Consider the following 12,235-nt stretch of genomic DNA (forward strand, 5'->3'; position numbering starts at 1 on the left):
AGGCATAACTTTGGGGTGGGGGGGGGGGTGTTTGTTTTGTTCCAAATTACAGTTGAAGGACTATATTCTGACCTGGTACAAATGGATTAATTCAATTGATGCTATGAATTTGACCTTTGATAGTGTTGATCCAAATTATAAATACCTGAAAATAAAGGTTTATCCTGAAAGTGCTGATACAGCTTTAACTAGAGCAGTGCCAGTGAATGCTGATAAAAGGGTTTTCCTTTTCTTTAAATATAGATTTTTTTTTTTAATCAATCCCTGATGGGATGCTTCTGGGTGTCATTTTAGTGAGCTGGCCATTACTGGAGACAATTACAATGCTATATTAGGCAAAATAGTTACATTTTGGCTTCACTGCTACTGTAAATGCTATAATAGGTTTCAGGTAGGAAGAGGAGAGAAAGCTGCAACTGCTGTCACACAATTGCAGAGTCGGAATTAAGTTCAGGTCACTGATAAACCTTTGTGCTTATCTGCATGGATGAGATGGCAAGATACAAGCTCAGTCACTGACATTCTTAAGAACATGTTCTTAACTGTGGATTATTAGAATAGACTACTCTTGCAACGTATATCATTTACATGCATTTTAAAGCTCAAATGAAATGTTAGTTAATGCTCTAGTCAGCCCTCAGCTTTCACATGAAATCCCCAGCAAAATATCTATAAAGTCAAGTGTTTTCCAGAAACGCAGCTGCTTTACATTCATTCTAGAACATTTCATTCTTAAGCTGACTAATGCTTTAAACAGAAAAAGAAGCAAGCTCTGTAAGACGTGGCTTCTGCCACCAGGCTCTGTTCTTGTATGGTTTTGTTGTTGTTTGAGTCATCTTGCATCTCATGATTTATCATGGAGGAGAGCTCCTAATGGATTATTCTTTGCCAGAAAAGACCGAAACAGAACAACATTGAATGTCGTTAGCAAAATGAAGGTACATTAATTTACAGTATATGTTGTCATACACTTTACTGAAGCTGATTTTAAAATATTATACACTATTATTCATAGTTTCATAGAATTTAATGCCAGAAGGAATCATTAGCTCATTAAGCCTTCATAACCCAGGCCATTAATTTCACTCAGTTACCCCCTGTACAGTAAATTGGGTTAGACTAAGCATTTCAGTCTTCAGGAGACCGAACTGTTGTGTGCCACAGGAAGAGAACAGGAGAGACCAAGGTGTCACCAATTCCTGAGGCACTTGTAATGGCAGGGACTTGATATGATGAGATGTACATCTTGTTGGATTGTGACCACTGAACCATGCAATTTCAGATCATTCTGTAACAGTAAGCTGTTTTCTTTATTTACAGTCCCACCAATCTTTGTCACCTGCCAACTTTATCAACAAAGATTTCATCTATATCATTGATTTAAAAAAAAAATTTGAATGGCATTGGACAAAGAACCAATCCTGGGAGACCCATTAGAAACAGCCACACTCGCTGTATTTGAGATGTGTCAATGAGCCAATTCTTAATCTAACTAATATGTTGTTAATTCTATAGAATGCAAGTTTTTAAATCAAAATGTCATATCAAATACATGACTTGCCATATGAGATAGAAATAATATATTGATATCCTTTTTCTACTGGCTTATGTTTGAGTCTACAAAGGAAGGTCAAACTTCATTTGACAGTTGAGCAATTCCTTCCTGACATGAGATCAGCTGGTACCTTGAAGCATGAGATTTGATTATCCAGTTTTATTCTGTGTAATTGCAAATGTTGGTCATTTAAGTATCCAGTTACAGTATCTAACTTGATGACCTCATAAATATGTGCAGCCTGATGATACATTGTGTGAAGCAGTATTTTTTGCTGATTACATATTGTGTGAAGCAATATTTCCCTTTATTTGGTTGAATTAAGTCTGCCATAAAAATCAGCAGTAGTGCCTTGTTCTCATCATTCAAGACAATGCAAATAGGCGAGAAGGATTACATAATGTTCAAGCTTGTTAGGTGGTGATATGATCAAAATATACTGTAAGTCTACTTTACGTATGGAGGATATCTTAGCTCCCTGGGAGGTAAGTTTATCCAGCACCACAGTGGCACAATAATTCATTAAGTTTATTTTACTGTACATAGTTTGTGAAAAATATCATCTAACTACATGGTGCATGTCTGCTGTAAGATTGCCTCCAATAATATCATCATGAAGGTTATTGGAATCACTAAGTACTATCTCCTGCAGAGAAAAATGAACTGAGAATTTCATTTAAAAAAGAAGTTTTAAACTAAATTGCTACAGCTGAAGGTAACAAAAGGTAAATACTAGAAATACTCAGATTGAGGCAGTTCAGTTTAAATTACAGATTAATCCTGGTAGTGGTTCATGTACCATATTTGCTCAGGTGTCAAATTCTATTTAACCCCTTTTTGGATAAAGCAAGCAGAGTAAAAAATGGACAATTAAAAAAACAAAAACAAAAAAACCCACCTCCCCCTCCCCGACATGCATCCCCTCTTCCCTCTCCTCTGATACCATGAAATAAATGTAGATGCCTTAAATACAGGAGGCCTGATTTTTATAATTGAATGTAATTCAGGAGTAATTCTATTGAAATCAGTGTCTGATTCTCCTCTTACATAGGCTAGTGTAAATCTGGAGTAACTATTAAACTCAGTGGGTTTACATCAGTGTGAGCATGAAGAGAGGCCTAATAAATTTACCGTGTGAAACTAACACAAGTGAGTCAGTGTTCTTGAATATCTTCACTCTAAATGCATCTTAGGCTTCCCAATCTGAAGACTCAGGGTCATTTGGCCCTGTTTCAGCCAGCTTTTGACCATTTAAGACCTTGTCATTTATGTTCACAGATCCCACGCTGTCACTGCTTACCAAGTAATTATAAATAATGGTCACTTGAAGGCCAATAGTGAAAAGCTGTTATAGATCACATGACTCAGCAGATATGAGCATTCGGCAGTCCAAGGAGGTAATTAATAAACACTGTCTATTCTACACTTTTTTTCTCAGAGCAAATTTGAATTCGCCTTAGTAGTTCTTAACCTGAATACTGAATTTCATTGCTACCCTTAGAGGCTTCTGAAAATCATTTAAATTGTGGAGCGTATTTAAAAAAAAACAGCAAGTAAGTATATGTTACATAAGAATTTGAAAAGAGTTGGCTCATGCTGTTAATGCTGATGAGATGTAATAATGTCCCCAGAAGTCAGAAACACTGCTAAAGAGGTCACCACTTACCAGTATCAATGACATGGTCTAAAAAGAGAGACTTTTATGCATATAAATATGAGGCGCCAAAAGCATCTGAACAAATAATGTTTAATGTTTAACAAATGCACGGTTAACATAGAATTCAGTAACCATGTATAATGAGGCAAAACCACTAAACTGTGTGGACTTGTCATTTGTGAAAAATATTACATGCCTCCTAGTGATCTGAAAGGAGGATAAAAATATGAGGGGAGAAAGCTTTGATTTCATCCCTGTGTTAGATTGACCCTGAAGTAATTTTAGCAGAGTCCAAGTTAAAGTTCCTGTCTCCATAATGGCCAGTGTTGCCTGTTGTCTTGTTGATTTATTGTTTCGTTATTGTTCCTGTCAGTGTTTGACAGTTTCACAAAGCTTTCCTACTCCAGCCCTGCCATTTTTTCCACATCTGAGCTCAGCTTTCCAGAGAGTTGGTGGTGTCATTAGCTCAAAAAATACTATTTGTATAACCGTCTTAGATGGATTTAGTGTTATATAACATCTATAGTATTAGGAACACAAATTCTACCTTCTTCCTAACAGAAACATTAGGAAGGACAGAGTACTTATGGGATCTACAAAAAGTTATATTCGTCAGACTGACAATCTGCCTTATTCATCTGGTCCCTAGAATGAACGTGTGCTCTAAGCGAAGTAGTATTTTATAGACACAAATGAGAGAGTTTGTCATCTTCTATGTATTTATGTTTAACTAAAGTGCTTTTCTGCTGGACACAGGCATTTGGGGATTATCCTTTTAACATTTCAGTGCCATGTGTAGAACTTGCAATACATACATAGATAAGACACCTGGGTGGTTTGTGGCATAGAGCTGCTTATACTCATGTGAAAAAGAAAAGGCATGTACTAGCTGTTTTGTTCTAATATTCAGCTCTAAATTATAACAGTGAGATTTTTTTTGAGTACAGTCACTCTCTCTGTTAAATAACACACTTGCTATTTCCTAGAGGTTTCTTGCCTTGGCTTCCAGCTATATTAAACCCATAAATGAATTCCCTTGTGACATGCTCCTTATATGGCTATCAGGAAGTGCGGACCTTGTAATTATGCTCATCTGTATTATGGCCCTGATTCATTAAAGCATCCCTATTTAAGACAGCATGGAGCTTAGCATTGGAAAATGTAATCATTTAAGACCAAGGTAAGTTGATGGCAGAGAGAATGGAATTTATTTTACCTCTACTGAAAAGAGCCATCAAATTGCATGTTGCTTTTGGCTGGTCAGTTTGGGATAACCTCTAATCCCTAGAAATACAAATCAATTGTTGTGTGTGAATCTGACGAATTTGGGTTGTAGCCTCTGAATTTGTCTCTAATCAGCAGCATATTTATAAAACGTTATCAACTTTCCAGGGGCTTTTGAGGTGTATGTGATAGATCAGAAGTAGAGATTAGAGCAGAGGTGGGCAAACTACGGCCCGCGGGCCGGATCCGGCCCAAGGGATTGCCCCCTGTGGTGCCGCAGGCCCTGCACCGCTCTCAGAAGTGGCCAGTACCACGTCCCTGCGCAGTCCCTGCGGGTGGGGGGGCAGAGGGCTCAGTGCGTTGCCCTCGCCTCCAGGCTCCCGCCCCCCCCCAGCTCCCATTGGTCAGGAACGGGGAACAGCGGCCAATGGGAGCTTTGGGGGAGGTACCTGGAGGAGTGCAAGGGCAGCTCGCGGAGGGGCTGCACAGGGATGTGGTTCCAGCCGCTTCCCAGAGTGACACTGCGTGGGGCCAGGGCAGGCTTGCACAGAGCCTGCCCTGGCCCCAGTGCATGCCGCTGCCACCCCGGAGCCACTTTTCACCCCTCCTGCGCCCCTACCCCCAACTCCTTGCCTGCACCCCAACTCCCTGCTCTGAGTCCCCTGCTGCACCCTGCACCCCTGTGCACCCCAACTCCCTTCCCTGAGCCCCCTCCTACACCCCGAACCCCTCCTCTGCCCCAGTCCCTTGCCCTGAGCCCGTTCCTGCACACCACACCCCAACCCGCTGCCCCGGCCCTGCATACAATTTCGCCACCCAGATGTGGCCCTCGGCCCAAAAAGTTTTCCCACCCCTGGGTTAGAGTGAATTCCATGTGGCAGGCAGGTGTGTGTTTTGTTTTTTTGAGGGTGGGGGGAGCATTTGGTATTTATGTAGCAGGGGGGAAAACATACTGGTCACTCACAGCATCAACCTAGCACACAGTAGCAGTGCCTTGGAGAGGAAATTTAAATTTCTGTTGACTTTAACAGAGCCAAGATTTCAACCACAAAATGCAAAAATGCATTCTTTTGGGGTATATTTTGCTTCCACTGTGAAAGAATGAATCTTCCCATGATGCTAAAATGTTTATATTTGATTTTTTTAATAAAGACAATCCACATAGCTGTATGCTGAGAGCTGTAAAAAGTTATTTTAAGTCCCAATCCTGCTCTCTCTTGCACTAGAGAACATTCATTGATCTCATTTGAATTACATAGGTATAAAGCTGGCATTAGTGATGGGAGAATCACTTTTAAAAAAATAAGGCAAATTAGAAAGAATAATTTAATAAAATAGCATCTCTCAATTTTAAACACATACAAAAACACCCAGGTCTCATTAAATGATAGTAAAAGGTGCCAGATTGTCAGCGCTAAAGAATCGAACTTTCCAGTTATCTAAAGAAAAAAATCTTGTCACAGGAAGCAGCAATTTTTATTTATTTATTTAGTAGTGCTGAGGAGCCCTAGTCATGGACAGGACCCCATTGTGCTAAGCGCTATACAAACCAGAACAAAGACAGTGCCAGCTCCCAAAGAGCTTACAAGCTAATGTGATGGGGCAAGGCCAGATGGCTATAGAAGAGTAGTGGGAGATAGATATATTAGCTCCAGGCTAAATAAATCCCTGGTACCAAGATAAGTGAAATGGCAGCTGCTCCAGATCAATTAAGACACCTGGGGCCAATTAACTTTCCAGAAGGCAGGGAGAATGCTTGGCTTCAGGTGTCCCAATCAACCTATCAGGGGCTGACTGAAACTAGTTAAAAGCCTCCCAGTTAGTCAAGTGGGTGTGCATGTCAGGAGCTGTGGGAGGAAGTTGTGCTGTTGGAGAGACTGAGTAGCACACACCATATCGGTCACAAGGAAGGAGGCCCTGAGGTAAGGGTGAAGCGGAGCTTGAGGAAGTGAGGGCTGCTGTGGGGCAAGTAGCCCAGGGAATTGTACATGTCATGTTTCTAAAAGGTCAGCTACCATAGCTGATACTATTAGGGTCCCTGGGCTGGAGCCCAGAGTAGAGGGTGGGCCCGGGCTCCCCCCCCCACTTTGCCCCATCATTAATCACTGAGACTGGGAGACAACAGAGACTGTGCAAGGAAGGATAACTTCTCCTCACCTCCCTCGCTGGCTTATGATGAAAATGGCTCAGTAGACTGTGACCCTTGTCTCTAGAGAGAGAGAAGGGTTACGTGGAGGGTCACAGTGAGCCTCTGAGGCTAGCAAAATCCGCCAGGAAATGCAGGACTCACGAAGGCAAGGACAGAGCTTTGTCACACTAAGTGGAGCTTCCTTACTTTGCTCCAGCAGTGTGCTAGAACCCCTGGCTTTGGCACCACCTAAGGGTGGTGGTCAGCACTGCTGACCAGGCTATTAAAAGTCCAGTTGGCGGTGCAGCGGGTCTAAGGCTGGCTGCCTGCCCGCCCTGGCTTTGCGTGGCTCCTGGAAGTGGTGACATGTCCTGGTGGCCCCAAGGTGCAGAGGTGGCCTAGGAGGTTCTGCATGCTGCCTGAGCGCCGGCTCTGAAGCTCCCATTATCAGCGAACCACAGCCAAAGGGAACTCTGGGGCCAGCGGCAGGGGGCAGGGTCTGTGAAAAGGGGTGGGGGGTGGGGCAAGGGTGTTCAGTTTTCTGCAATGAGAAAGTTGGCAACCCTATTAAGATGAGGTTTCAGTCGCCATGGTTATTCAGTCCTGGTCTCGTTGCTGGGGCACCCCCTTGTGGAGCCAGTTTTGATGGCATTCTGTGAGGTGAGCATCTGTCTGCTGTGAATTTGAATGAGACCTCCAACTTATTTGGCAGATGTTATCAATCAACTGTCAAATAAAACCTTCTGTCACCAACTTGCAGTGGATTTGAATTGATGACCTGGAGGTTGAAAGGCCAGATATCAGGTCTGCTTAGCAAGCCTGGTTCCTGAATGTGCCTTTGAAAGGTGACCTAAAAATGAGGGAAAACAATGGATTTGTATCCCCCCCCCCTTTTTTTTAAAGCTTCTTGGTTGTATACAGAAGGCCTAAAAGGTTTCTTCATGGTCCACCTTCACCCCCAAATAGTTTATCATGTTGAAAAGTAAAACATTGTCTACCTTTTTTCCCTGAAAGGCTTTCTAAACAGCTGGGGCTCTATCCAAAGCCCATTCAAGTTACTGGAAAGACCTTCCTTTGACTTCCATGGACTTTGGAGCAGGTCTGTGGAGAAGTGCTGGGAAGATTATGGTATTAGAGATACCAAGCAATTAAACATAATAAAATGTGAGGGGAAGTAGTTCTTGTTAAAAATGTTTAAAACTCTCTGGCTTTTGTATGTTTTTGGTAACACCCATTTTACTCCAATATCTAAATATGCAGCTGGGAGAAAAGATTGCTTTGTTAAAGATTCAACATTCCCACCCGCCTCCTTTCAATACAGTGCTGAGAGAGCTCACAATACACATGTAAGACTCAAACCAAAAAATGTGACATTCTTGATATTTCTAAGGTGAAAAACAAGCAGGAGTGGGAAGGGGAGATGAGACCCTTTTAAAAACAAACTAACTTTTGCGCCTTCTTTACATATCATTAAAAAACCCCAGAAAACCACCACCAGGCATAATCCCTGTTCTTTCCTTTGCAAGTCGCTCTTTTCTCCAGCACTTGCAGTCATTATAGCAAAGTCACTTACTGAGAACAGGAGCAGAGCACTGAAGTTCTAGAACTGTCACCTGCTGAATCGTTTGGCAAACATTTGTCTTTGGGGGGACGGAGTATATATAACCAAAGTGTGTTCATTGGGAAAAAATGCAGTAATCAAGTTTGAGATTTTACCAGAGTAAGGAGCACGATTTGCCTGGCAATTCTTAATTCTGCTTCTTTTATCATTATATGCTATAAAAGACATAGCATGGAGGTAATGTGGGTAATATATATGACATACTATATGGTAAATGTGAATAAATTTTATTTTATTTTCTCTCTTTTGTCCCCATTGGCCCCCACCCGCCGAAGCTATATTATTTTCATATGTATAGGAAGTAAGACAACAATTTTCTGCTGAAGGAACTAGGCAATGAGGTTTCCCAACAGGTCTCCAGTGTATGGTTTTCTATGTTTTTTTCTGTTGCATGTGCTGAAAGGATAAATAAGACCAACAAAATAATGCTTTCATGTTCCTGTCCACCAACATAGACCGAGTATAAGGTAATTTATTGCAAGTGCTTTCATTTGTTGTTAGGTCATTATTCCTAATTTGGGGCTTATTTTGCTTCACTGAAAACGTCATGTTATACCCTAGAGAGGGCGGCTTTAATGTGATCAGAACTTGTCTGCTCAGCAAAAGAATTGTCAGTGCAGAAAAGTGGAATGATAAACTGTTTCACAAGTCATAGGTTAAACAGCATTGAGGGGGAATGAAAGCATGACAAGTCAAAGCATGTCCTATAAATCAGAAGTATGTGAATTAAGATGATTGTGTCTGAACACACATGCCATACATTACATGAGTGATTTAAGAAAGATTTCAGAACTGCTTTGAATATGCATCTGCTGTCCAGATTACTTCAGGAGCCTTTTTTCATCTTACTAGCATTTTTATTTCCTTCAGTATCTAATGAATAACAGAAAGTGCAACGCAAAAGATTGGCATTACTTTACCTAATTGAAAAGATAAGTAAAACATTTTAGGGTGTGTTTTAAATAAATATATATATACACACATATATAAAAGTCAAATATGAAGCTGTTATTTTGATAGTCCAATGATATAGAGTAGGACTGAGAGAATTAAGCTAATTTTCTGAAGCGATAAGTGTTTGCGCCTACTCCCATTGACGTCAATGATGTACTACCATTTACTTCAGTGGAGCAGAATCAAGCCCTAAGTAAGCAACACTTGAATTAAAAAAGTAAGATGTAAGGATTAAATACCAGGTTACAAGATTAATAGTTGCAGATAACAAAAAAAAAATTGCACAGACAATGACAGTGTATATGAGCAACTGAGGGGAGTTTATATATAGAGAGTGTGTGTGTGTGTGTATATAAAACTACACATGTATGGAGTGTGTGTGTGTGTGTGTGTGTACAGAGAACAATAAATGTGCTGGTCATCACCCTGATTTTTACTGGCTATGACATACTTAATAAAGGCAAAGTACAAGCTCTTTGTGGCTATGGACTGTATCTTCCTGTAAGTGTAGTGCCGACACACCTTATGTTTTCTATTGCAATATTAATAATATAGGTTGACATTTTTCAAAATTTGATTTTTCATAGGAACTTTGTATTTAGACCAAAAATGCAAGAAAAAGTGCTAAAATTTCAACTCAATTGTTTTTGTTACTTGATCAGCTCTGATGATGATGATGTGTCCAGGAATATAAATTATAAGTCAAGTTGTAGCAAAATTTACAACAGCTTTTGAGATTCCTTGCTTTTCCCATGCACTCAAACAGAAGATGTGTTTTGAGTCATACATTCATAGATTCATAGATATTAAGGTCAGACAGGACCATTATGATCATCTAGTCTGACCTCCTGCACAGTGCAGGCCACAGAATCTCACCCACCTACTCCTGCAATAAACCTCTCACCAATGTCTGAGCTACTGAAGTCCTCAAATTATGGTTTAAAGACTTCAAGGAGCAGAGAATCCTCCAGCAAGTGACCCGAGCCACATACTACAGGGGAAGGTGAAAAACCCCCAGGGCCTCTTCCAATCTGCCCTGGAGGAAAATTCCTTCCCGACCCCAAATATGGCGATCAGCTGAACTCTGAGCATTATGGGCAGTATTCACCAGCCAGATACCCAAGAAAGAATTCTCTGTAGTAACTCAAATCCCACCCCATCTAACATCCCATCACAGGCTATTGGGCCTATTTATCATGAATAGTTAAAGATCAATTAATTGCCAAAATCATGTTATCCCATCATACCATCTCCTCCATAAATTTATCGAGTTTAATCTTAAAGCCAGATAGGTCTTTTGCCCCCACTGGTTCCCTTGGAAGGCTATTCCAGAACTCCTCTGATGGTTAGAAACCTACATTGTATCTTCAGACTTTTGCTGGGATGTATATCTGTACAATACTATATCAGCTGCTGCTGAGGGACAATTTCCCCCTCACTTTACAATGATGGATTTAGTGAAATAGTGTCTGATATTTCTATAAACTGTTTTGATCTTCATTATATTAAAATATATTCCAGAATTTATGGTGTATAATGAATCACTGCATTTCACCTTTAAATGGATGGCACCAACCCACTTAAAGGATATGGTCTCTGAGGGGACCCAGGGAGGGATTCACTCCACTGGAGAGTAATATGGCCATATTAGGGCCAGCCTGCATTTGGAAAGCTGCGTAAGAATCATGCATTGCACACCTTAACCTGACAAACCATCTCCATTCTTAACCCTTCATAGAAATGGTTTTCAAGTTTAGAAATATGGAGAATGAAAATGAATTGCAGCACAGATGAGCATCTGTTGTCTCTTTTTATATGACCAACTTACCACTATTTTGCTTTTATTTCTAGTTATAAGAAAACACACGAAACTCTGAGCCATGCAGGACAGAAGGCAACAGCAGCTATCAGCAATGTAGGAACAGCCATCAGCAAGAAATTTGGAGATATGAGGTACAGAAATTCACTTCTGATTTTATTTTGCAGGGAGGGAGATAAAATACATGGCAGGTTTTTGTCTGCCTTTCTAAAATTAGGGTTTAAAGTATTACTACTGATACTGCTTGTTGTGGTGATTTTTATACATTTTTCAGCCTAAAGGAAAAAATTGTGTATTAAAATGTATTTCTGTTATGAATCCTGGTAGAAAGAAAAGGTATTGCAACTTGGAATCCCTTCTAAATAACTTTGCAAACCTAGGGAGGTGTATAGATAAAAGTGGGGGAAAATGCAGCTAACTTTTCACTACTCTAATTTATTCACAAATGGAATTTTAGAGACAGACCTCTTTCTACGAACACAGGCCTCAGTCTGAACTATTCTTGGAAACATAAATTGAAAAGCATTTTGGGCACTTTCATCAGCTCACTCCAGAAATACAGTGGGTGTAATATAAAAAAATATGGAGCCTGCAGAGAGGTGAAGGTACAAACCCTTTCTTCCACATGAGTCATGTTGACTTCAGTGGGACTCTTTGCAGGACACACACATGCACACGGATCTCTTTGCAAGGTCAAGACGTTAGCCTGAATTTAAAATTAAAGAATCCCAAATGTATCTGATATCTTGGGCCTTTCCAGAGCTAGAAGCAAGTACTGTTTGACCCATTGGGATTCTGGGAATCTTCCCTTTCCACTGATCTAAAACTCCTCTTTCTAGCCTGAAAGGGCAACAAGGCCCCTAGTCTGACACTTGCCACTAGTGCGGAACCTCATATTGCCCATCTTGGTCCTCAGACCCGTTAAGAATTACTAGTGGTACCTTTGATTTTTAAAACAAAGAATATTAAAATACTGTTTGTTTATTCTTTGTATTTCATTGGGCTTAATCGGTATATAAACCAGACTTTAATTTCAGATTCACTTTCCAGTTTTCACATGCTAGCACAAGTCTGTAAAATTTTGGTTGCAAACACTGCTGGGAGTGTTTAGATCCAAAGAAGTTTAATTGAAAATATAAATATTATGAAAATGTTAGGATCTGTGCTTTTTACCAGCAAAGTGTTGGGCTTTAGCTACCTGACAAGTGTATCTTTAAAAAGGTTAATTTCACTAGGATCTCTCAGAATAAAGGAACAAAGGAAGGAACTATAAACAA

At 40.4% G+C, this 12,235-nt stretch overlaps 1 protein-coding gene across 1 annotated transcript in view; it reads left to right on the plus strand.

Annotated features, from left to right (window-relative positions):
* Positions 1-12,235, plus strand: part of TPD52L1 (TPD52 like 1) — an 84,999-nt gene that overhangs the window by 54,441 nt on the left and 18,323 nt on the right. The window contains exons 4-5 of the mRNA XM_077811729.1: positions 8,641-8,652; positions 10,991-11,092. Of these exons, the coding sequence (XP_077667855.1) occupies positions 8,641-8,652; positions 10,991-11,092 (114 nt within the window). The remainder of the gene's footprint in view (positions 1-8,640; positions 8,653-10,990; positions 11,093-12,235) is intronic.

Source organism: Eretmochelys imbricata, chromosome 3 (assembly GCF_965152235.1).
Source record: "Eretmochelys imbricata isolate rEreImb1 chromosome 3, rEreImb1.hap1, whole genome shotgun sequence".
NCBI lineage: Eukaryota > Metazoa > Chordata > Testudines > Cheloniidae > Eretmochelys > Eretmochelys imbricata.